The sequence below is a fragment of the Scyliorhinus torazame genome, chromosome 13 (genome assembly GCF_047496885.1).
Source record: "Scyliorhinus torazame isolate Kashiwa2021f chromosome 13, sScyTor2.1, whole genome shotgun sequence".
Taxonomy (NCBI): Eukaryota; Metazoa; Chordata; class Chondrichthyes; order Carcharhiniformes; family Scyliorhinidae; genus Scyliorhinus; species Scyliorhinus torazame.
This window is the reverse complement of record NC_092719.1, coordinates 218933494-218959796: the sequence shown is the minus strand read 5'-3', so window position 1 is coordinate 218959796 and position 26303 is coordinate 218933494. Positions and strand designations below refer to the sequence as shown.

The window sequence follows — 26303 nt, the reverse complement described above, 5'->3', positions numbered from 1 at the left end:
GACCTTCAATGAAGCAAGGGAGGGGGGACCCTGCCCCCGACAATGTCGGAGGCGACAATCTCCTTGATCTTGAAGCGGGATAAGGGCCCACTGCAATGTGGGTCGTATAGACCGATCTCGCTCCTCAGCGTAGATGCTAAGTTACTGGCAAAAATGTTGGCTACGAGGATTGAGGACTGTGTCCCAGGGGTGATTCACGAGGACCAGACGGGATTCGTAAAGGGTAGGCAGCTAAATACTAATGTGCGAAGGCTCCTAAATGTGATAATGATGCCATCGGTGGAGGGAGAGGTGGAGATAGTGGCAGCCATGGACGCAGAGAAGGCCTTTGACCGAGTAGAGTGGGAGTATCTCTGGGAAGTGTTGAGGAGGTTTGGGTTCGGGGGAGGGTTTATTAGTTGGGTTAAGCTCCTGTATAGAGCCCTGGTGGCGAGTGTGGTCACGAATCGGCGGAGGTCGGAGTATTTCCGGCCGTATCGAGGGACGAGGCAGGGGTGCCCCCTGTCCCCTCTGCTGTTTGCATTAGCAATTGAACCTTTGGCCATGGCGTTAAGGGAGTCGGGGAAATGGAAGGGGGTGGTCCGAGGGGGAGAGGAACATCAAGTGTCACTGTAAGCAGACGACCTGTTGCTGTATGTGGCGGATCCAGTGGAGGGGATGGTTGAGGTCATGCAGATCCTAAGGGAGTTTGGAGACTTCTCGTGCTATAGGCTTAATGTGGGAAAGAGTGAGCTCTTTGTGGTGCAGCCGGGGGATCAGGGAAGAGGGATAGAGGACCTACCGTTGAGGAGGGCGGAAAGGAGTTTTCGATACTTGGGGATTCAGGTAGCTAGGAGCTGGGGGGCACTGCACAAACTTAATTTGACGCAGCTGGAGGAACAGATGGAGGATTTTAAAAGGTGGGACATGCTGCCACTCTCGCTGGCGGGCAGGGTACAGTCGATTAAAATGGTGGTCCTCCCGAGGTTTCTTTTTGTTTTTCAATGCCTCCCAATTGTGATTACCAAGGCCTTCTTTAAGAGGGTAAGCAGGAGCATTATGGGATTTGTGTGGACGAGCAAGACCCCGAGGGCAAGGAGGGGGTTCCTGGAGCGTAGCAGAGATAGAGGTGGGTTGGCGTTGCCGAACTCGGGTGGCTACTACTGGGCAGCCAATGTGGCGATGATCCGTAAGTGGGTGATGGAGGGAGAGGGGGCGGCGTGGAAGAGGTTGGAGATGGCGTCCTGCAAAGGAACGAGTCTGGGGGCAGTGGAGACGGCACAGGGGTGAGATGGGAGCCTCGGTGTGGTCCCCGATCAGAGATAACCATCGGTTTGTCCCAGGAAGGATGGATGGGGGATTTCAGAGCTGGCATCGGGCAGGGATTAGAAGAATGGGGGACCTGTTCATCGACGGGACGTTTGCGAGTTTAGGGGCGCTGGAGGAGAAATTTGGACTACCCCCGGGAAATGCCTTCAGGTACATGCAAGTGAGGGCGTTTGTGAGGCGGCAGGTGAGGGAATTCCCGCTGCTCCCGGCACAGGGGATTCAAGACAGGGTGATTTCGGGCGTATGGGTCAGAGAGGGCAAGGTGTCGGCGATATACCAGGAGATGAAAGAAGAGGGGGAGGCTTTGGTAGAGGGGCTGAAGGGTAAATGGGAAGAGGAGCTGGGGGAGGAGATTGAGGAGGGGCTATGGGCTGATGCCCTAAGTAGGGTTAATTCCTCTTCCTCGTGTGCCAGGCTTAGCCTGATACAATTTAAGGTGGCTCATAGAGCGCATATGACGGGGGCGAGGCTGAGTAGGTTCTTTGGGTGGAGGACAGATGTGGGAGGTGCTCAGGAAGCCCGGCGAACCATGTCCATATGTTTCAGTCATGCCTGGCACTGGAGGGGAGTTGTGGGAACAGTATCTAAGGTGGTGAAAGTCCGGGTCAAGCCAAGCTGGGGGCTAGACCTATTTGGAGTAGTGGACGAGCCGGGAGTGCAGGAGGCGAAAGAGGCCGGCATTCTGGCCTTTGCGTCCCTATTAGCCCGGCGAAGGATCTTGTTAATGTGGAAAGAGGCAAAGCCCCCCAACGTGGAGGCCTGGATAAATGATATGGCAGGGTTTATCAAATTGGAGCGGATAAAATTTGCCTTGCGAGGGTCTGCGCAGGGGTTCTACAGGCGGTGGCAACCGTCCCTAGACTATCTCACGGAGCGTTAGATGAAGGTCAGTCAGCAGCAACAGCAACCCAGAGGGGGGAGAGGGACATAGTTCGTGGGTAAGGGGGGGGGGGGGAGGTTTTTTTTCCTGGGGGGCATTTGAGCAAGGAAACACATGAATGATCCGGAAATCTGACATGTACGGGAGGAATCCAATGTGCAAAGTTCTGTATCTTATTGACTTGCAAAGTTCATGTCTTGCTATGCAAGCTTTCTTTCTTTTGGTAACGGGGGGGGGGGGGGGGGGTTGTTTGTATGGTTGAAAATTTTGTTGCAAAATTCTTAATAAATATATATTTTTTTAAAAAGGTGACTCTCTCCTCGAAACCTGTGATTAGACCTTTTTACCCCCCTCAAACGGGCAACAACAGTGCAAAAAGCCCCCCTAGTTTAACCACCATCTCCTAATTAACGAACCAGAAATCAGGCCGCAAAAAACAGTAAAAGTAGGGAGGGGAAATCCTCAACCCCAGAACACGGAATCCCGCGGAGCGGCCCAGAGCCAAGCATGGCGGACCCAACAGGATCGCCATCGGCCCAGCAAATGATGGAGAAACTGATGGAATTGATCACAACGGAACTCCAGAAGCACAGGGATGCGGTGAAAGACGACTTCAAGGTGGCAATGAGGTCAGCAGTAGAGGCCGCGGTGGCCCCCATAAAGTAGACAATTGGCCAGGTGGAGATGAGACTGGGGGCCCAGGAGGCAACTGTGCTGGACCTGGAAAAGGCAACGAGGACCAGGATAAGCGGATCGCCTCGTTCACAGCCGAGGTGGCAAGGTTGGTGACGACGCTGAAGGGGAAGGTAGACGACCAGGAAAACAGGTCCCACTGGTAGAACCAACGGATTGTTGGGCTACCGGAGGGCACAGGCAGGAGGAACCTGACAGAATTCATAATTTGTGGCATTGATGCTCGGAAAGCTGGTTGGGCAGGACAGCCCCCAGGGGTGGATCTGGTCCAGAGGTCGCTCCGACAGAGACCCACGTCGGGAGGACCACCACGGGCAATGGTAGCAAGGCTCCAGGGGAGAAGCAATGGAGAGCAGGGAAAGGGGTGGTGGATTGCATGGGGGAGCAGGGAAGGGAAGGGGGGGACACCGCTTGGGCAGAAGAGCTCAGGGAAAGGAGGTGGTAAAAGTGGGTGGATAGAATGCTGGTCACAACAGGTCGCACATGGAGACGGGAGCCATCTTAGATGGCCAATGAACAGAGGGAAACCCCAGTGTGCAGGAGCACTACACAAGGTAACTATGGCTGACCCCAAGGGGTGGGGGGGGGGGGGGGAGGAGGAGAGAGAAGGAGGAGGAAGAGGGGACACCCCCTCATCAGAATAGTCATCTGGAATGTGAGGGAACTCAACGGACCACTGACGAGGGCGGTGGCCATACTGTTGAACAAAAAAGTAGCTGTTACAGTGACAAACCCAGGGGGGCAATATGTAATGGTCAGCAGAATCCTGGAAGGGGCCCGGTGGTATTTGTAAATAGATACCATCCCCTCAGACTGGGAAAATGCAGAGTTCGTATTTTAAAAAATGGCAAAAATTCCCATCCTATACTCCCACCAACTCATCTGGAGGCAGGGGAAGAGATTTCAACTGTGTGCAAGACCCAAAAATAAACTGATCCAGCGCTAGAACAGGAGCCAAATTAGGAATGGCGAGAGAATTAACCAGCTTCATGGAGCAGGTGTGGGAGGTAGATCCATGGAGGTTCAACCACCCAAGGGAGGAGTTCACCTTCTTCTCCCATGTACACAAAGCCTATTCACTGGGAAAGCAGTGAACCAACTCGGCCAGACATGGGGTGGGGGGTGGTGCTTACTCGTAGCACAGAAGGCCAGCCGCGTACTGGCACACCAGCTGAGGAAGCACTGGCCTCAGGAGAGATAGCACAGATAAGGGACAGGATCGGTAGGGCGAGATCCAGAGTGTGAGGAGAGATCCAGGCGAGAGGGAGTAAAGTTCCAGGCTAGATCAAACGAGCTTTCGCAAACTTTAACCGTGGACTGTACAGTTGAAGGATTCAGCTTGAAAATAATCAGCTTGAAAGATGCAACGAAAGTAAACTGTGGCAAAGTTTGCCAAAAATTGGAAAAATGTAATAATTCATCGGACGCATCGGCTAAACATACACTGCACTTGCCTAGTCACATTATAACTCTATCCACTACATCCAGATAGTCCTCGGTAACATCTACAGATAAATTTAGCTTCCACACGTATGCTATAACATCATGCCTCTTTTCACCACTTCCATTGGCTGGCTGCATCCCATCAGAATGCATCAGTTTTCCACAAATGCTTCCTCCAGCTCAGCACTGGGTAAAACAAAGACTTCTTTGGCCTCAGCATGAGTCGTATTCTCTTGCTACTGAGTCTAACCTTTCTGCATTGCCCCCTTTACTATCAAGAAAAAACAAGCAGCTTATGGACTTTAACTAGATCTGTTCAGAGGCCGATACCTCTTTTACCAAGCCCAGATCCCACTCTTTCTCCAACTTTTTTCTTCATCCAAGCCCTCTCAAAACTAATTTTGTCCATAAGAAGCTCAACTCCATGTCCACAAAATTGGTCAGCCCAACGCCCTTCCTAGCCTCCATATAGCTGAATGTAAGTGCTCCTTCTCAAGTACTGTCCAACACCCCTTCCAAAGTTGCCATAATCATCCCCATCTTCAAACAATTCCTGTCCTTGCAAAGAACCATCCCATGTCCAAATCAGTGACCAATTTTCTCAAAAGTTCTATGTTTGAATCTCTAATCAGGTTTTTGCACCTGCCACAGCCATGGAATTAGCCCAAGTTAAACAATGATAGCCTCTACAGCTGTGTTACACTCTCTCCTTACCTGCTCTGCAGCCTTTGAAATAACTACATTGTCCTCCAATCCCATTGTCCAGCTTAGTGGAATTGTTCTTTCTTGGTTCCACAAGGACAGCACGGTGGCACAGTGGTTAACCCTGCTGCCTAACAGCTCCAGGGACCCGGGCTCATTTCTAGTCTCCGGTGATAGTCTGTGTGGCATTTGCACTTTCTCCCCATGCCCACGTGGGTTTCCTCCGGGTGCTCTGGTTTCCTCCCACAGTCCAAAGAAGTGCAAAGAAGTTCGGTGAATTGGCCATGCTAAATTGCCCCCTAGTGTCCAAATGGTTAGGTGGGGTTGCTGGGTTCAGGGCGTGGACCTCCTTCTGCATTGTAGAGATTCTATCTCTCCTCTTGAAAGCATTTTTCATGCGAGTCTAGATCTCCAAGACTCAATTCAATCATTGGAAGCATCACTACCAAATACCATCTTGCTTTCAGTTTGCATCCACATCTAATATTCAAGAGTCACTGGACAATCAGAAGGAACCTTGCTCTGGGCAGCACAGTGGTGCAGTAGATAGCCCTGCTGCCTCACAGCGCAATGGTCCCAGGTTCGAACCCAGCTCTGGGTCACTGTCCGTGTGGAGTTTGCACATTCTCTCCGTGTTTGTGTGGATTGCGCCCCCACAACCCAAAAGATGTGCAGGGTAGGTGGATTGGCCACGCGAAATTACCCTTTAATTGGAAAAAATTAATTGGGTACTCAATTTAAAAAAAAGAAGGAACCTTGCTCTAGTTCAGCAACAGAGATCAATTGAATGGGCACCATGTACTTGATTTCTCTACAAAGGCCTTCAAAACATGTTCTGTTTAACAACAGCAGAGTCAAGAGTAATTAACCAGACATTCCTAAACACTTTTTTTTTTTAAAAAACAGGGTTCCGACCTCTATGTGTTCTTCACCATAAAGTGCGATCGCATTTTCTTCAGACAGTCCACAACATCCGTACTCCAACGGTGTAAACACTGTCGTGCATATATTGACATAGTCACACTGAAAAATAAATTGCTATCAATAAAATTGCCAGTACTTTCCTCTATTTAGTCATATTTTAGTAGTTGAAAACAAATATTTTAACATATTACACTTTACATTGCCAGTGGTTCATACCTGCATTACAAACTGACAAAAGGATTCATTATCTAAAATAAAAGCAGCCAAAAACACCTCCCAGGATAGGACAATGGTACTTTTGACAGTTTTCACTATCCTCCATAGAGTCATGAGCTGCAACTCTGGTGCCTTATCTATCGTCATACTTTGTCAGTTAAGACAAGACATTGGCACGTTACTTGAGCACACCGTGTCACTCCATTTGACCCAAGATTCAATAATGGTAGTTCCAGTCATGAATCACCAGATAACAGATCAGCAGGTTGATTGCTCTCCTTCCACATTCATCACTAATCTTAATGAGATTAGGTGTGTTCAAACGGATTGAGATTTTCTGATTTATTGGCTTTACCAAATGAACACAAAGCATGCAGATTATTGACACATAACAAGGGAGTAAAGGATTATTTGGGGCAGGCAGGAAAGTGGAGTTACGGCCACAATCAGATCAGCAATGATCTTATTGAATGGAGGAGCCATTCACGGAACCAAATGGCCTACTCTTATTCCTAATGATCTGGGAAGATGGGACTTGTACAAGCTGCACCCAGCAGGACCAATATCCTGCAGGGGGTATTTCCTAGTGCTGCTGGGGTGGGTTTAAATCAGAGGGGCATGTGGATGGAACCTGAGCAGGGAGACACGAGAGAGAAACAATGATAGAAATGAAAAGTAGAGGGCAACAGTAGAAGGCAGAGGAAATATGGGCTGGTCAGAAAATAGGGTACAAACAAACATGGGTAAAAATGTTAAAAAGCCAAATCTAAAGGCACTCTACCTAAATGCATGGAGCATACGCAATAAGGTAGGCGAATTAACAGCACAAATTGACATACACGGGTACGTTGAGATTACAATTATGGAGTCATGGCTGCAGGGTGATCAAGGTGGGGATTGAACATTCAAGAGCATTCAATTTATGAAGGACAGACAAAAAGGGGAAGGAGGTGGGGTGATATTGTTAGTTAAGGATGAAATCAGACCAATCGAGAGAGAGGATATTGGCTCAGAAAATCTAGATGTAGAATCAGTCTGGGTGGAGCCAAGAAGCAACAAGGGACAGTAAATATTTGTGGGAGCTGTGTGGGAACATTAGTGGGCTTCAAAACAGTACTAGCAAGGTAGCTGATGCCATCAAACAGGAAGTTCAAGATGCATATAACAAGGATGCTACGGTAATAATGGGTGACTTTAACCTATATGAAAGTCACCATAGTCCCAGAGGACCATATTACTGTAGCAGATTAATTCCTGGAGTGTGTACGAGATTAAAGTGATAAACCATAATGTTGAGGAACACAAGGTAATTTGGACATTCTGAATACTCCCTTAGTGTACCCGAACAGACGCCGGAGTGTGGCGACTAGCGGATTTTCACAGTAACTTCACTGCAGTGTAATGTAAGCCTACTTGTGACACAAAAGAGTATTATTATTACTACACACTTGGGAACCTACTCTCCTTTATCTGGTATTATGCAATGAGGAGGGGGTAATTAATAATCTTGTTGTTATGGGTGCTTCAGGGAACAGCGATCATAACGTGATAGAATTCTTCATTAGGATGGAAAGTGAAGATGACCAATCTGAAACTAGGGTCCTAAATCTAAACAAATGAAACTACAAAGGTATGAGGCACGAGTTGGCGAAGATAGATTGGGGAGCTCCATTAAAAGGCATTATGGTGGATAGACAATGGCTAATATTTAAGGAATGAATGAATGCAATGCAACAGTTGTACATTTTTTTATGGCTCAAAAACACAATAGGGCAGCACGGTAGCATTGTGGATAGCACAATTGCTTCACAGCTCCAGGGTCCCAGGTTCGAATCCCGGCTTGGGTCACGGTCTGTGCGGAGTCTGCATGTTCTCCCAGTGTGTGTGTGGGTTTCCTCCAGGTGCTCCGGTTTCCTCCCACAATCCAAAGATGTGCGAGTTAGGTGGATTGGCCATGCTAAATTGCCCATGGTGTCCAAAATTGCCCTTAGTGTTGGGTGGGGTTACTGGGTTCTGGGGATAGGGTGGAGGTGTGGACCTTGGGTAGGGTGCTCTTTCCGAGAGCCGGTACAGACTCGATGGGCCAAATGGCCTCCTTCAGCACTGTAAATTCTATGAAATATGGTCTAACCATCACTTACAAAAGAAATTAAGGATTATTAGATCCAACGAGGAGTCCTATGAAGTTTCTAGAAAAAGGAGGGGGTTGGGAGAGGTTCAGTATTCAGTAAAGGAGGACAGAGATTGATTAAGAGGGGAGCAAATAGAGTACAAGAGTAAAATTGCAAGTAACATAAAAGTGAACCTAGGAAGCTTCTTCAAGTATATAAAAATAAAAAGATTAAAGCACTCAAGGCTGTAGTTAGAGGGGAGTTTATTTCAACTCAGGCACACAGATAGAGGGTGGAGCGAGAGGAGGGGGTAAGGTTGGTTGGAGATCTTGAGGATGGATACGAGGTATTCGGTGGCACCAGAGAGGGGGTTTGCTAAAGGGGAGACTGTGGCAAATTAATTCCTGGAGTGTGTACGAGATTAATTTGTCACAGGCTTCTATCTTCCCGATTCTTAAAAAGGATAAGGACCCGGAGCAGTGTGGGTCATACCACTCGATATCACTGATGAATGTCGATGCCAAGCTATTGGCGAAGATGCTTGCATCGTGGATTGAGAACTGTGTGCTGGAGTTGACTGGCCTTTGCCTCCCTGAGACAGACTTTGTTGTGTTGGAGGGCTGCCAAAACAGGGGTTTGGGTAAGCAACATGGCATAAATCCTGCGGTTAGGGAAGATTAAGTTCGCTCTGTAGGGGTCGGTACAAAGGTTCATTCGGAGATGGAAACCATTCATCAATTTCTTCAAGGAGGGTTAAGGGATCAGCGAGAGGGGGGGTAAGGGGATTAAAAGAGGGAAGGCGAGACGTGGTTGAGGGTCAGTATCAGGGGATTGGAGGGTTGGGATTGTTTGTTGGGTTTATATGTTGTTCGTCTGATGCTCTTTGGTTGTTCTTTTGATATTTTGTTGAAAAGCCTTGAATAAAAATAGTTTTAAAAAAATAAAAAGATTAGTCTGAAACAGGAGAATTGTAAGAGAACCAGGAAATGGCTGAGCAATTAAACAACTACTTTAGTTCTGTCTTCACAGTGGAAGGATCAAGTAACTTCCCACAAATGCTAAGGAATCAAGAGTCCAGTGAGGAAGGGCGGCACAGTGGCGGTGGTTAGTACTGTTGCCTCATGGCGCTGACGACCCGGGTTTGATCCTGGCCATGGGTCACTGCCTGTGTGGAGTTTGCCCATTCTCCCTGTGGCTGCATGAGTTTCATCCCCGCAACCCAAAAAGGTGTGCAGGGTAGGTGAATTGGCCACGCTGACTTGCCCCTTAATTGGATTAAAAAATTGTATACTCTTTAAAAAAAAAAAAAATGTAAAAGTCTAGTGAGGAGGAGGAATTGAAGGGAATTAGTATTAGTGGGAAAATAGTTTGAGAAATGTAGGGGGATGGGTTCCTGAGGCATTGGGACAGGTTCTGGGGCAGGTGGGACCTGTGCAAACTGGATGGGTTACACCCCAACAGGACCAGGACTATTAACCTTGCTGGGGTGTTTGCTGGAATGGCAGGGGGATGAGTGCCTGAGCAGGGAGCAAAGGACATGGAAACTGGGTTGGAAACAAAAGGCAGAAAAAGTGAAAGCAAAAGTGGAAGACATGGGAATATAAGGCAAAAACAAACAGTGGCTCTATTGTCCCTAGATGAGCTTAGTGTAAGGAAAACTGGTAGAAAATCCAAAATAAATAGTTCTGTATCTTAATGCATGTAGCAGAAAAACAAGATAAGTGAATTGACAGGACAAATAAAAATAAATGGGTGAGATCGCATAGCCATTATTGAGACATGGTTGCAATGAGATCAAAGTTGGGAAATCAATATTCAGGGTTATTTGACTTTTAGAAAGGATAGGCGGTGGGGTGGATCTCCTAACAAGAGAGGAAATAATTACTATTCTGAGGGACATGCAGTCAGTTTAGGTGGACATGACAAATACCAAAGGCAGAAAGAGAGTGGTAGGGGTGTTGTGTAGGCTCCCGGAAAGTAGCCACACTGTAGAAAAGAATTTAAACAAAGAAATGATAAATGCATGTAAAAAGAGCACTGCATTAATCATGGGCGACTTGAATTTTCATACAGATTGGGCTAATCAAACTGGAAATGGCAGCCAACAGAATGAATTCATAGAGTGCATTAGAGATAGTTTCTTGAAGAAATGTGTTATGGAGCCAACTAGCAACCAGGCTATTTTGGATCTGTTAATGTGCAATGAGGTAGGTTTAACAAATGATCTCAAGGTTAAGGATGCCCTAGAAAGTAGTGATCACAGTATGACAGAATTTAACATGCAGCTATGAGAAAATTGTGACTGAAATATCAGCATAAAACTAAAAGAAGGCATGAGGATGGAATTGACCAAAGTGGACTGGTCATATAAATTTAATGGCAGGCATTTAGGGAGATAATGACTCAAAAATATATCCCAATGAACAGGAAAGACTCCTACGAGTAAGCAAGCATGCAGGTACAGCAAGTAGTTAGGAAGGCAAATGTTTTTTGGCCTTCATTTCAAGAGGACTTGAGTAGAAGAGCAAGGATGCCTTACTGCAGCTGTACAGGGTGGTGAGACCGCACCTGGACTATTATATTCAGCATTGGTCTCCTTATCTAAGAAAGGATATACTTGCCATTGAGAAGATTCACCAGACTTATTCTAGTGTTGGCAGGAACGTCATAAGAGATTGGGACAGCCGGATCTGTATTCACCGGAATATAGAAGAATGAGAGGGGATCTAATTGTAAAGTATAAACCTGATGGGGCTGGACAGACTGGATGTTATTTCCACTCGCTGAAGCACCTAGATCAATCGGTCACGGTTTAGGATATGGGGTAGGCCATTTAGGACTGAGATGAGGAGAAATTTCTTCACTCAGAGGGTGGTGAATCCATGGAAATCTCTACCACAGAAAGCTGTTGAGGCCACATCGCTGAATATATTGGAGGAGGAACGGTAGATTTCTAGACTCTAAAGGAGTTTGGGAAGAGTGTTTGAGTATGCCATTGAGATAGAGGATCACATTGAAAGGTATGAGTATGATCGAAGGGCCAAATGGCCTACTCCTGCTCTTATTTCCTATGTTTAAGGAGATAACACCTTACCTTCATAGTAGAACCTGCGTAGAGCCTGCGTGCTAGCAACTTCCCAGCATGAATAGCAACGGGTGTGAGCTCCGGCTTGCCATCAATGACATCTCCTATCGCGAAGACGTACGGTACATTGCTCCTTTCTTCGTTATCCACCAAGATTTTCCCATTTCTAAGAATACATTGAAAGTAAGCTATTGCAGTAAAATATTTTGTTTTGTAAGCTAGTCCGACTTAGATGCTTGAAAACCAACAGCCTCCAAATGTAGTACTGAGACAGCTCACCAAGCAAAACAACTCTGCCGTTTTACTAATTCCCAGATCAGAAGCCTATTATAGATATCAGAGCTCCATTTACAAATCTGACGATAATCCTTGCAATGAGTGATCAGAAATGTTTTCATTTCATCATTTCATTTTTAGGGGAGATGGTGGAGCAGAGGATAATGTCACTAAGCAATTCGAAGGCCCAAGCTAATGCTCTGGGGACACAGGCTCAAATCCCACTATGTAAACTGGTGGAATTTAAATTCAATTAATAAATCTGGAACATAAAGCTAGTCCCAGCAATGCCGACCATGAAACTATCAATTGTTATGAAAGACCATCTGGTTCACTGCCTTTTAGGGAAGGATATCTGCCATTCTTTTCCCTCTCAAAAGGTTGCGAGTCTCTGGAACTGCCTTCTTCAAAAGGCAGTGGAAGCAGAATCTTTGAATATTTTTAAGGCAAAGATTCTTGATTAACAAGGGGGTGAAAGGCTATCGGGGTAGGCATGAATGTGGACTTGAGGTCAACATCAGATCAGACACGAACTTATTAAATGGTGGAGAAGGCTCGAGGGGCTGAGTGACCTACTCCTAATTAGTACATTCACATGCCTGGATGAATGCAACTCCAACAACACTCATGAAATGAAACTCCCCATTGGAAAATGTCCTTTAAAGAAGGAAATCTACCACCCTTACCCAGTATGGGCTACATGTGACTCCAGACCCACAGCAATGTGGCTGACTCTCAACTGCCCTCAGAAATGGCATTTTCATGGTCATCATTCGACTGCTAATTCCAGATTTTTATTTAATTCAGATTTCACCATCTGCAGTGGTGGGATTTGAACCTGGGTCCCCAGAGCATTACTCTGGGTCTCTGGTTTACAATACCACTGAGCCACCACCTCCCCACTTGATTCATTAAAAACCAGTTGTTCGTACCTTGTAGGTCAAGCACAACTGAGGACCCTAATATTAGAAATTAATGGGGTGACTAAATTCAGGGGTGTGATGCTGCCAGAGCACCATTCCGCCACCTCTTTTTTAATGGCTTTAATGTTCATCATTTGAATGTTAACGCTCATTTGCTGATTGGCCATCCGGTATAGCCTCACTTGATTTTTCTTCGCACTCATTTCAAATTGAAAAAGGAAATCATCACCTTGTGTCACGGTAGAAGCACATCTGACTTCAGACTCACACTAAGGAGGCTGGCAACAGGATGCATTAAGAAACGTGGGCTTGATTTGACAGTGTTGTGAGTTGTGATTGATTGATCCCACCCCCCCAAAATTCTCAACCCACTTGTCTATCAAAAATCTGTCTAACTCTGCCTCAATGACCAAGCCTCCACTGCTTTCTGGGAAAGAGAATTCCACACTCACAACCTTTCGACAGAAAACATTTCTTCTCATCTTCATCTTAATCAGTTGATCTCCTATCCGGGTCCCACAAGTGGAAACATCCTCCCAGTATCTACCGATCAAATCCTCGCAGGATCTTATGTGTGTTTCAATAAGCCCTTCATCCCTAGAATGAGTAGAGTGAACCTTCTCTGAACTGCTTCTAACTATTTTATTTTTTCAATTAAGAGACCAAAACTGTGGTCGCACCAATGCCCTGTACAGCTGCAGAAAAAATTCTCTAATGTCATATTCCATTCTCTAGCAATAAATGCCAATATTCCATTTGCCTTTCTAATCACTTGCTGTACTGCATATGATTCATGTACCGGGACACCCAGATCCCTCTGTACCTTGGAGAAACTACCACATCATGAGAAAAATACATTAAATGGTGAGCTTATCTTATTCCAAAAAGGTCAAAATCAATTATGGCCTGTGTTTGGCCAAATGCGTCAATTTAGTTCAGTGTGCTTTGGCAGTGATGCAGAAGTCATATGGATTATGTTGCTGTGATGAACGCACTCCGTAAGTTACCAATCCCTCAGTAGGTTTCACATTAGATGAAATTATAGCATTGAAAACATATATAGTTAATACTGCACAAGAGAAAATGTCATGTCAAACTTCACTTTTGAGGGAACATTTAAATAACAGCCCAATCCTTCAGCAGCTGGAGTTATTCAGAGGTTTCTGCTGCACTGTAGAATCAAGGAAGTCCAGCTATAATGATCCAAAACTAACTGGATTTCAGAGGAAACTGTGCCTTAGATGTCTAAAACGTGCAGGTTAGGTGGATTGGCCATGATAAATTGCCCTTAGTGTCCAAAATTGCCCTTAGTGTTGGGTGAGGTTACTGGGTTATGGGGATATTGTGGAGGTGTTGACCTTGGGTAGGGTGCTCTTTCCAAGAGCCGGTGCAGACTCGATGGGCCGAATGGCCTCCTTCTGCACTGTAAATTCTATGATAAATCTATGATTATGAATTGTTTTTAGTATTTGATGGCAGGCAGCAAAAGAATTTAGGTAAAAAGATGTTTTCACTCTAGGTAATACTGAAGGGTCTGCAATACTAAAGTTGCACATCAATACACATGGATGCTATATTTTGCAAGAAGTTAAGACTACCAAGCAATAAATGAAAGCAAAACAAAGGGACACGGTATAGAACAAAATATTTTCAGAGGACTGCTACCAGGGTTAGTTTTCTAGAAACAATATTTACAGATCAAAATACATTTACACCAACACCTTAATGCTAGGGCACTAATCTGGCCAATATTTATCCCTCAATCAACATTACACAAAAACAATTTTTTTTTGTTTCCCATTTAAGGGGCTATTTAGAGTGGCCAATTGACCTACTCTGCACATCTTTTTAGGTTGTGGGATCGAGAACCACACAGACAGGGGGAGAATGTGCAAACCCCACACGGACAGTGGCCCGGGGCCAGGATCAAACCCAGGTCCTCGGTGCCAACCACTGCATCACCGTGCTGCCCCCAAAAAACAAATTATTAGGTAATTATCACATTGTTGTTTGTGGGAATTTGCTGCTGTTTCCTATATCGCAGTGACTACATTTCATAAGTATCTCATTCGCCATAAAGATCTCCAGTGGTTGTGAAATGTGCTATATAAATGCAGCCTTTTCCTTTTTTCTCATTTTTGCCAGTAACAGATCTATAATCACTAGCGTCATATCAAGCGGAAATAAAATAAATATAGCATAGCCATATTTGGGGGAACTAAAGTTGCACTTATGGACATATTTCAGAGTGAATAAAGTTACAAGTTACATGAAAACTTTGTACGCCTTCTGCAATGCCAGTGTCATAACTAGGATTGCAGAAATGAACTAAGCAGATTAAGTACACCTGAGGAGCTCGTGTCAGCAGCATGTGGAATTTCAAGTAACTTTAGAGGTGACTTGCTTTACAGCAGAAGCCTCTCAACACCAGAAGTCACCTCAATGGAAGTCTCACGAACAACTGACTTCAGCTTTGTCATTGGGCGTTCCCCAATAGAAATAGGATTGCAGCCAAATTTAAAACTGCCAAGTCATCCTACCTCTGCAAAAAGGGGACATTTATCGAATGAAATCCAAATCTAATCACAAACAATTCAAGGGCAACACAATTTTTTCTCCTTTTTTGGCAGAAGTCACTGTTTACACTGCCCTTTTATTTCACAGATTAGCTACTAATTAGAAGATTTCACAATATAATATGTACCTTCAAGATAACGGAAATGAGTACACACACACACAACAGGAAATTGTGACTGAGATCTACCCAGAATTTTGTCAGCTAACCAGAATAATATTGAACTGTTTAAAGAGGATTCATTTTTAAAAATATAAGAAAAGACAGTGACCAAAGATGGCAACGTCTAACGTCTGGTATTGTAAATTGACCACTTTTCTGGGCAGTTCCTATCTGGATTACACTGCAGGCCTGTCCTGGGGGGGGGGGGGGGGGGGGGGGTCACGGTCAACTTCAAAAAGGGACTCTTGAAAAGACAACTCTAAAAATGTTAAAGTGCTGAATTTTAATCAGCAGTAAAGACAAGGGGACACATCCAGCAAATGTTCAACACCCCACGGAGGATGAAATAATCCCATTTCCTGTTGGTTTCAACAATCTTAATGCGTCAAAGGTTTGAGCTAAAGGTTCAAAAATGTGATTACATGTAGTACAACAATAACTACAAAACATGGGAATTAATTCCTTTCATGAAACACACCGCCAGGCAGGTTTAGGAAGAGAGTTGCCAAGTCAGACAGAGATAGGTCATTAAATTAATCTGGAAAAACTGAAGCAGTAAAAAAATCTATCTTTCTCTGAAGCGATGGTTGTCTCCAGCATGGTGCAGTTATCTGAACTTCAATTCAATTTTTAAAAAATTAATTTACAGGATGTGGGCGTCGCTGGCAAGGCCAGCATTTATTGCCCATCCCGAGATTTCCCTTGAGAAGATGGTGCTGAGCTGCCTTTTTGAACCGCTGCAGTCCTGGAGGTGTAGGTACACAAAGTGCTGTTAGGAAGGGAGTTCAGTATAAGTTCAACATTGGGAAGAGTGAGCTATTCATGATACACCCAAGGGACCAGGGAAGGGGGATAGATGAGCTTCCACTGAAGAGGGCGGAAAGGATTTTTCGGTACCGAGGGATCCAGGTGGCCAGGAGCTGGGGGGCCCTACACAAGCTCAACTTGACGAGGCTGGTGGAGCAGATGGAGGAGGAGTTTAAAAGGTGGGATATGCTGCCACTCTCCCTGGCGGGTAGGGTACAGTCGGTGAAGATGATGGTGCTCCCGAGGTTCCTTTTTATATTCCAGGGCCTCCCCATCCTGATCCCCAAGGTCTTTTTTAAGCGGGTCAGCAGGAGCATCATAGGGTTTGTATGGACGAAAAAGACCCCGAGGGTGAGAAGGGTGTTTCTAGAACAGAGCAGGGACAGAGGAGGGCTACCGTTGCCTAATCTGTGTGGGTACTACTGGGCTGCCAATGTGGCGATTATACGCAAGTGGGTAATGGAGGGGGAGGGGGCAGCGTGGAAGAGGCTGCAGATGGCGTCCTGTGTGGGCACGAGCCTGAGAGCGCTGGTGACGGCACCGCTGCCACTCCCGCCGACAAGGTACGTTTGCGAGCCTTGGGGCGTTGGAGGAAAGATTTGGGCTCCCTCCTGGAAATGCCTTCAGGTATATGCAGGTACGGGCATTTGTAAGACGGCAGGTGAGGGAATTCCCGCTGCTGCCAGTACGTAGGATCCAGGATAGGGTGCTCTCGGGGGTGTGGGTTGGAGAAGGCAAGGTCTCGGCGATCTACCAGGAGATGCAGGAGGAGGCCTCGGTGGAGGAGCTGAAAGGTAAATGGGAAGAGGAGCTGGGGGAGGAGATAGACGAGGGTACGTGGGCGGACGCACTGGGTAGGGTAAATTCTTCCTCCTCTTGCGCCAGGCTTAGCCTGATACAATTTAAGGTTCTGCACAGGGTGCACATGACTGGGGCAAGGCTGAGTCGGTTTTTTGGAGCAGAGGACAGGTATGTGAGGTGTTCGGGGGAGCCCAGCAAATCACACCCACATACTCTGGGCATGCCCAGCACTGGATGGGTTCTGGAGGGGCGTTGCGAGGACGGTGTCTAAGGTGGTAAACACCCGGGTTAAGCAGAGTTGGGGGCTCGCACTATTTGGGGTATCGGATGAACCGGGAGTGCCGGAGACGAAAGAGGCCGGTATTCTGGCCTTTGCGTCCCTGGTAGCCCGGCGGAGGATTCTGCTACAGTGGAAGGATGCGAGGCCCCTAAGCGTGGATGCCTGGATCAGCGACATGGCAGGGTTCATTAAATTGGAGAGGGTAAAATTTGCCTTTAAGAGGATCTGTGCAAGGGTTCTTCAGGCGGTGGCAACCATTCCTAGACTTTCCAGTGGAACGTTAGGAGGTGGGCAGCAGCAGCAGCAACCCGGGGGGGGGGGGGGGGGTGGGGGAGAAAGAGAGACAAGGCCAACAGCGCGGGTTCAATCCCCGTACTGGCTGAGGTTATTCATGAAGGCCCCGCCTTCTCCACCTTGCCCTTCACCCGAGGTGTGGTGATCCTCAGGTTAAACCACCACCAGTCAGCTCTCCTCCTCAAAAGGGCAAAGCAGCCTATGGTCATCTAGGACTTTGGTGACTTTACCTTTACCTAGACGTTAGCGGTCATGGGTTTGGTGCTTACTAAGAAGCCTTGGTGAGTTCCTACAGTGCATTGGCAGGATTTTTTTTTTAAAAACAGCAAACTTCTGCAATGTCAAACAGCTGCAATGTTCAGTTATTGCTGAGATTTGTGCGCACGTGTTTGTGTGTCTTCGTATCTTTGTTTTCGGGTTTAGTAAGTGATGAACTTACTCTTTCTTCGACTCAAGCCTGGTTTGATTTGCTCCTTATTAAAAAGTCATTACATTTGGATTTGAAATGGCGTTTACAGGGAGGAATAAATAAAGGGGAGCTAGGTCATTACATCCGAGTCACTATTCTAAAGTAAAAAAAGTTAAATAAAATGCCGTATATATGTAAACCTTATAGCACAAGCTTTGTCGGTGATGATATATCAACTGTGTATATGCTTGGGCAGCATGGTGGCGCAGTGGGTTAGCCCTGTTGTCTCACGATGCCGAGGTCCCAGGTTCGATCCCAGCTCTGGGTCACTGTCAGTGTGGAGTTTGCACGTTCTCCCAGTGTTTGCATGGGTTTCGCCCCACAACCCAAAGATATGCAGGCTAGGTGGATTGGCCACGCTAAATTGCCCCTTAATTGGGAAAAATTGATTGGGTATTCTAAATTTATTTATTTTAAACTGTGTATATGCTTAAGATATGCTTGTTGCTAAATTTGAGTTATCAAACTGCATAATATTCCCAAATGCACAAAATTTGGAATCTGCAGTTCTTTTACTATGGAGAGACAAAACAAAAGGGATGTGGGGAAGGTGGAGAAGAATGAACAGTAAACTCATTTTACACTTATACTACCCATTTAAAGGGTGTTAACAGCTATACTTCAGACAGCAGTGATAAGTATCCTGATGGAAAATGAGGAGCTTGGCCCTCTCCCCACTGACAAACAACTCCACATAACGTTTTGCCAACCACACAATAGCTGGGGAAGTGCCTCCATTTGATTACTGATAAGAGAGATTTGGCACGGAGAAGGGAAAAACCCAAATCTTACATTAATAAAGATTTGATTCAGAAGCAGACACTTCCTCTGCTACAAACACGCAATTACAGCCCAGAAAGGTACAGGATCAATAAAAATGCTGCAGACAGGATTGACCTCTGTTTGGAAATCTTGCAACACAGAACTGTAGCTTTGAAAGTACTTTGAGTCCATGTTTATGCATGCAAATATTGTGCCATTTAGAAGGAAATCTACATTTGACATAAAATTTGAATGAAACAATTAGAGATTTCTCCCCCCTGCGATCCCCCAATCAGAATTCCAGCTTTTTCCCAATATTTGCAGACCAGTCTCAGCCTCAAGAATTTTTCTACCAACTTTAATTTTGTAAGAAACACAACTTACTTTTCATTGAGATGAATGCCAATCTTTTCTAGGCCAATATACTTGGTGCAAGCATCACGCCCCACAGCGATTAACACCTAAAGAGGAAAGCCAGTATCACGTTTCCTGGTAATTATTAAAGACAATTTCCCATGCCCCTCGAGGCCATTAACGACAAACAGGGAATTAAAAAAAATAAATGTACCATTCATTCAGGTTTACTCGGAAAATAGGGTACTTCTCCAATCAGAAATAAAACCACTATTTAAATAGTTAGTTATTCTGAACCCTTGTCCTCTAGCTGCCACATGCCATCATCTCAATCTAAATTTACACCAGGGAGAAGTGCCTAATTACCATAGCTATTCATGGATCAAACGTCATCTTCTTAAGGGTACTTAGGAACAGGCAATCAATGCTGGTCAAGCCAGCAATGCCCACGTTACAGGACCGAATACCTTTCAAAAATGTAGAGGTTAGCACTGCTGCCTCACTGCACAGAGGATCCGGGGTCGATCCCGGTCCCTGTCCTTGTTGAGTTTGCACAACCCAAAGATGTGCAGGTAGGTGAATTGGCTACGTTAACCCAGCACTGTGGCAACTGAAACCTTCTCCCACTGCTATCCTGTGTTTGTGCCATGTGAATACAACGTCCATCTGGACTCCCCTTCCACAGAATCATAGAATTTACAGTCAGAAGAAGGCCATTCGGCCTTTCGAGTCTGCACCGGCCCTTGGAAAGAGCACCCTATCCAAGCCCACACCTCCACCCTATCCCTGTAACCCAGTTAGGTAGTCTGATATATCCAGAGTAGATTCACACAAAGAACGCAGAGGTATTAGCTGCTTGTGTCGAAATAGCAGGCAGTGACTAGTGGGTACCACAGGGATCATTGCTGGGACCCCAGCTATTCTCAATACATATTAATGATTTAGATGAGGGAACAAAATGCCATATCTCCAAATTTGCAGATGACACAAGTTGGCTGCGAGGGTGAGCTGTGAGGAGGATGCAGAGATACTTCAGTGTGATTGGGACAAGTTGAGTGGGCAGATACATAATAATTTGGATAAATGTGAGGTTATGCACTTTGGTAGCAAAAACGGGAAGGCAGACCATTAGCTGAGTCGCCAGAAATTAGGAGATGGGAATGTAAGAGACCTGGGTGTCCTCGCGCACCAGTCGCTGAAGGTAAGCATGCAGGTGCTGCAGGCATTAAAGAAGACAAATGGTATGTTGGCCTTCATAGCAAGAGGATTAGAGTACAGGAGCAGAGATATCTTGCTGCAATTATACCTTGGTGGCCACATCTGGAATAGTGTGCGCAGTTTTGGTCTCCTTATCTGAAGGAGGATGTTCTTGCTCTAGAGGGAGTGGAAGAAAGGTTTACCAGACTGATTCCTGGGGTGGCAGGATGGACATATGAGGCGACATCGAGTCGGTTAGGAATGGATTCGGTGGAGTTCAGAAGAATGAGATGGGATCTCATTGAAACCTATCAAATTCTAAGACAAGGTAGATGCAAGAAGGATGTTCCTGATGGTGGGGGTGTCCAGAGCCAGGGGTCACAGTCTGAGGATGTGGGGTACATCATTTAGGACAGTGATGACAAGAAATTTCTTCACCCAGACAGTGGCGAGTCTGTAGAATTCTCTGCCACAGAAAGTAGTTGAACCCAAAACATTGTATGTTTTCAAGAAGCAGTCAGATATAGCAGTTGGGGCGAAGGGGATCAAAGGACATGGGGGAAGATGGAATCAGGTCATTGTGTTGGATGATCAGTCATGATCATAATGAATGGCAGTGCATGTTCAAAGAGACAAATGGTCTCCTCCTGCTCCTATGAACTTCCAAACAAAAAAATCAGTGTCCTTAGAACAAAAAAAAAAAAGTTTTTTAGTCAAATACATTTAATGAAAATGAATTCCTTAAATGTTGAGGGCGGTTGGAGTGGTAATAATAATAATCTTTGTCACAAGTAGGCTTACATTAACACTGCAATGAAGTTACTGTGAAAAGCACCTAGTCGCCACGTTCCGGCGCCTGTTCGGGTACACTGGGAGAATTGAGAATGTCCAATCCACCTAACAGCACGTCTTTCGGGACTTGTGGGAGGAAACCGGAGCACACGGAGGAAACCCACGCAGACACGGGGAGAACGTGCAGACTCTGCACAGTGACCCAAGCCGGGAATCGAACCTGGGACCCCGGTGCCGTGAAGCAACAGTGCTAACCACTGCGCTACCATGCCGCCCCATGGTGTTTTAATAGTCACGATATCAACTGTTTTTGTTCAAGCACCATTTTATACTTCTATTTCTGCAACACCTTGTCTATTAAAACAGATGGGTAGCAAAAAGCATCGTACTCACAGTGTTGTATTCTGCATCAATGACCTCTGTACTTGTGGTGGCCCTTGCAGTCACTTTAAGTCTTCCAGGTGTTCCAGCCTCCAGCTGCTCAATCTACAAAAACAAATTGGGTAACAGACCTGAGGCATACGGCAGATGTATAGAAAGCTTGGAAAATGCACGAAGAATGAATTGGAGTTTTAAACTAATTTGATGACATGGAAATTTAGAAAAGTTGGCAAACTGACCAATACTTATGAGCTTTAAGGGCGTTTTACGAGACCCTGGGCGAGTGCAAGGTCAATTCTAACCCCATAGGCCCCTGGGTCCCAACATAAATTAATTAACCAATAATTTGTATATAGTTTCTGAGATCTTTGACCCTTGACTTCTCCAATGATTTACAGAAACACAAAAAAAACTGTTTATTTACAACAAAAGATGAGATAAACAGGTAATGGTGATAATAGAACAATTGTTTGCTCTAATTATTCCCCCCTGCACATCCCACCCTCCACAAACATATGCACGAGAAACACAGTGGGGAAGGGATCAAAAAAATGGAGATCAAAAGAGGTGAGATGAGTATTTTGCTGCTGGGGTTATAGCCGGCTATCTTCCAGGGATGCGAAGCGTTGAAACCCACAGGTTGGATCGGACCTTCTGGTTTGTGGCTTCATTCAGACCTCGCAGGCTGCAGGAATTCTTCTGGAGAGTCACTTTCACTTTTAGCAACCTGGGACTTCACATTGAAGACCCCCCACTAGTCTGGCTCTCAGTCTCACGGAGGTATAATTAAGGTTTTCTCCTCGAAAATTTAAAATAGGGTTTCCCGTCTACTCTGCCTCGCAACCGCAGGCCTGCAATTCTGCAGGAATTAACTAACTGGTGTAATGAGAGAAAAAAAGATATTTTCTTCAATACCTCAAGAGAGATATCAGACTGGGCCTTCCTCAGTCTTTCAAACAGCGAGTAAACTTCCACTGGTTAGCAAGAGAGGCTGTTTTTTTGTTGTTTGTTTTTAAACGCATTTTATTTAAACTTGTATCAAAGTAGGTTACAGCAAATAAACACCCCGGAAACATTCTTCCCAACCATCAACTATACAGTTTGTACAGATTTTTCTCCTTTTTCACCTCCTCCACGCCCCCCCACCCCCACCTCTCTGCGACGAACAGCTCCTCAAACACGGTCGCAAACATTCCCCACCTTTTCTCAAACTCCCCTGTTGAGCCCCTTAACTCATACTTTATCTTCTCTAACCGCTTCTCTAACCGCAGGAAGTCATACAGGTCACCCAACCATGTTAATACCCCCGGTGACGATGCCGACCGCCACTCCAGCAAAAGACATCGGCCTTCCTCCTCTCCATGAGCTCCGGCTTCTCTGAAACCCAAATATCGCCACCAAAGGGTCCGGGTCTAATCCCTCCTCCACTATCCTGGCTAAGACCGCAAACACTCCCGCCTAGAATCTTCCCAATTTTTCACAACCCCAAAATGTGTGCGCATGATTCGCTGGCCCCCGCCCACACCTCTCACATTCAGCTGCTACCCCCTGAAAGAACCCATTCATTCTCGCCCGAGTCATATGCACCCTGTGCACCACCTTAAACTCTATCAGGCTCATCCTTGCACAAGAGGAGGTCCCGTTTACCCTTCGCAGTGCCTCACTTCATACTCCCCAATTGACTTCCATTCCCAACTCCGCTTCCCATTTCTCCTTGATCTTCACCATCCGCTCGCCTCCCTGCTCCCCCAGTGTAGCCACTTAAAATGGCCAACTCCCGATTTAAAATGGCGAACGGCAAAGGCTGATGGGAAAGTCAGCCAACAGGACAAAAACGAGCAGCTGCAGGTTGACTGTGTATTTACCTCTGGAAAAGGCAGACAAGATCGATACCTGCAACCATCAGCATAACAAAACACCAGCCATCTGCATACTAATGAGCAATCCCCGGGAACAATGAGCAACATTTAGACACAAAGCAAAACCAGACTCTTCGGCGCCAGCAGGAGTCGACACAAAAGGAGGTGAACGACCACCTAAAGACCGCCCATCGATCAGGGAACCGCTCCAGCATTGGAGAAAATCGAACCAAGCGATTGGGACAAAGTCCAATCACTTGGGACCAGGTACAGGATCCGCCCCGAAAGGCGGGAAGCCCCTGGAGACTATAAGAATTGAGCCCCAAGTTCAAGGCGCTCTCTCTTCAACCGCTTCCAGCTCTCTTAACTCTTCAACATCCGCTCAAAACTGTAAGTCTTACTTCAACGCTCGCTACGAGATAGGCGCTCCTAGCTACCAATCTGTACCAACTTCGAATCCCGCGGGCTCAGAACCCGAACGAAAGGTCAATCGTTTCCCTGACCTGGTGGGCCAGTTCCAAGTATTGGCCTGTTAGCTGTAGAAGTTGCTTAGACGTAGAATTTGTACATGAGTAGTGATTACAGTGTATAATAAATGAGCTTTGATTTAAATCTTACTAAGCGGTGTATTGGATTATTGATCATTACTCGGACTTGAACCACGTGGCGGTATCATAAAGATACCTGGCGACTCGAGAGCAAAGGTGATAAAACAGAGCAATTAAACTAAGGCAAAGTTAGCAACACCAGCCACTTGTATATATCCCCAATTCTTCCCTCCTCTTCCACATCCGGAAGCAGCAGTCGCTCCAGCAGGGTGTACCCGAGCAATCTAGGGAACCACTTCCAGACCTTTCGTGCAAAGTCCCTAACCTGTAGATACCTGAACTCACTACCCCTCGGCAGCTCTACCCTCTCCCTTAGCTCCTCCAGACTGGCGAACCCTTCCTCCAAATACAAATCTCTCACCTTGACCAGCCTCACTTCCCTCCACCTCCTGTATACACGATCCTCGTCCCCCCCAGCTCAAACCCATGATTCTCGCACAGAGGCGTTCACACAGACATCCCTTCCATCCTAAAATGCCTCCTCTGCTGATTCCATATCTTCACCGTTGACGGCACCACTGGGCTCCCTGAATACCTATTGGAGCCATTGGCAATGCTGCCGTCACCATAGTCCTCAAACTAGGCCCCTTACAAGATTCCTCCTCCTTCCCACCACCGCCGCACCTTGTCCACATTCGCCACCCAATACCAGCCTCCCCGAACAGGCACCGGAATGTGGTGACTAGGGGCTTTTCACAGTAACATCATTTGGATTGGATACGATTTGTTTATTGTCACGTGTACAGAGGTACAGTGAAAAGTATTTTTCTGCAAGCAGCTCAACAGATCCTGAAGTACATGGGAAGAAAAGGGAATAAAAGAAAATACATAATAGGGCAACTCAAGATATACACTATAACTACATAAGTACTGGCATCAGATGAAGCATACAGGGTGTAGTCATTTAGGAGTCTGGTGACAGTGGGGAAGAAGTTGTTTTTGAGTCTGTTCGTTCGTGTTCTGACTTCTGCATCTCCTGCCCGATGGAAGAAGTTGGAAGAGTGAGTAAGCCGGGTGGGAGGGGTCTTTGATTATGCTGCCCCATTTCCCCAGGCGGCGGGAGGTGCAGATGGAGTCAATGGCTGGGAGGCAGGTCCGTGTGATGGACGGGGCGGTGTTCACGACTCTCTGAAGTTTCTTGCGGTCCTGGGCCGAGCAGTTGCCATACCAGGCTGTGATGCAGCCCGATAGGATACTTTCTATGGTGCATCTGTAAAAGTTGGTAAGGGTTAATGTGGACATGCCGAATTTCCTTAGTTTCCTGAGGAAGTATAGGCGCTGTTGTGCTTTCTTAGTGGCAGCGTCAACGTGGGTGGACCAGGACAGATTTTGGAAATGTGCACCCCTAGAAATTTGAAACTGCCAACCATCTCCTCCTCGGCCCCGTTGATGCTGACAGGGGTGTATACAGTACTTTGCTTCCTGAAGTCAATGACCAGCTCTTTAGTTTTGCTGGCATTGAGGGAGAGGTTATTGTCGCTACACCACTCCACTAGGTTCTCTAACTCCCTCCTATATTCTGACTCGTCGTTATTCGAGATCCAGCCCACTATGGTCGTATCGCCAGCAAACTTATAGATGGAGTTGGAACCAAGTTTTGCCATGCAGTTATGTGTGTACAGGGAGTAGAGTAGGGGGCTAAGTACGCAGCCTTGCAGGGCCCTGGTTTTGAGGACTATTGTGGAGGAGGTGGTGTTGTTCATTCTTACTGATTGTGGCCTGTTGGTCAGAAAATAGAGGATCCAGTTGCAGAGTGGAGAGCCAAGTCCTAGGTTTTGGAGCTTTGATATGAGCTTGGCTGGGATTATGGCGTTGAAGGCGGAGCTGTAGTCAATAAATAGGAGTCTGATGTAGGAGCCTACTTGTGACAATAAGCGATTTTCATTTTCATTTCAATAATAATGAAGCATGTTTGGCAACGCCAACCTCCCCTGCTGCCTTTGCCTGCTCCTCCCCACCCTCAGCTCCTTACCCGCCCATACAAAGTCAGAGATGATTGTGTCCACTTTCCGAAAAAAGGCCTTTGGTATAAAGATCGGGAGAGCCTGAAAGATAAACAAGAACCTCGGCAGAATATTCATTTTCACCACTTGGACCCTCCCCGCCAACGTTAAGTGCAGTGTATCCCACCTCTTAAGATCCTCCCTGGCCTCCTCCACCAGCTTTGTTAAGTTCCACTTATGGAGCCCCGTCCATTCCCTCGCTACCTGAATCCCCAAGTACCTAAACCTATCCCTCGCTACCGTAAATGGCAGCCCCCCTAAATTAGTCCGCTGTGCCAACTCATTCACCGGGAATACCTCGCTTTTCCCTATATTCAGCTTGTATCCCGAGAACCCTCCAAACCTCCCCAACAGGCCCATAATCATTCCCATACTCTCCAACGGATCCAAAACATACA

At 46.2% G+C, this 26303-nt stretch overlaps 1 protein-coding gene across 1 annotated transcript in view; it reads right to left on the bottom strand.

Annotated features, from left to right (window-relative positions):
* Window positions 1–26303, bottom strand: part of LOC140387642 (thioredoxin reductase 1, cytoplasmic-like) — a 90466-nt gene that overhangs the window by 6182 nt on the left and 57981 nt on the right. The window contains exons 7-10 of the mRNA XM_072470839.1: window positions 21448–21540; window positions 19096–19172; window positions 11372–11528; window positions 5942–6049 (exon numbers count right to left, since the gene is read on the bottom strand). Coding sequence (XP_072326940.1) covers window positions 5942–6049; window positions 11372–11528; window positions 19096–19172; window positions 21448–21540 — 435 coding nt within the window. The remainder of the gene's footprint in view (window positions 1–5941; window positions 6050–11371; window positions 11529–19095; window positions 19173–21447; window positions 21541–26303) is intronic.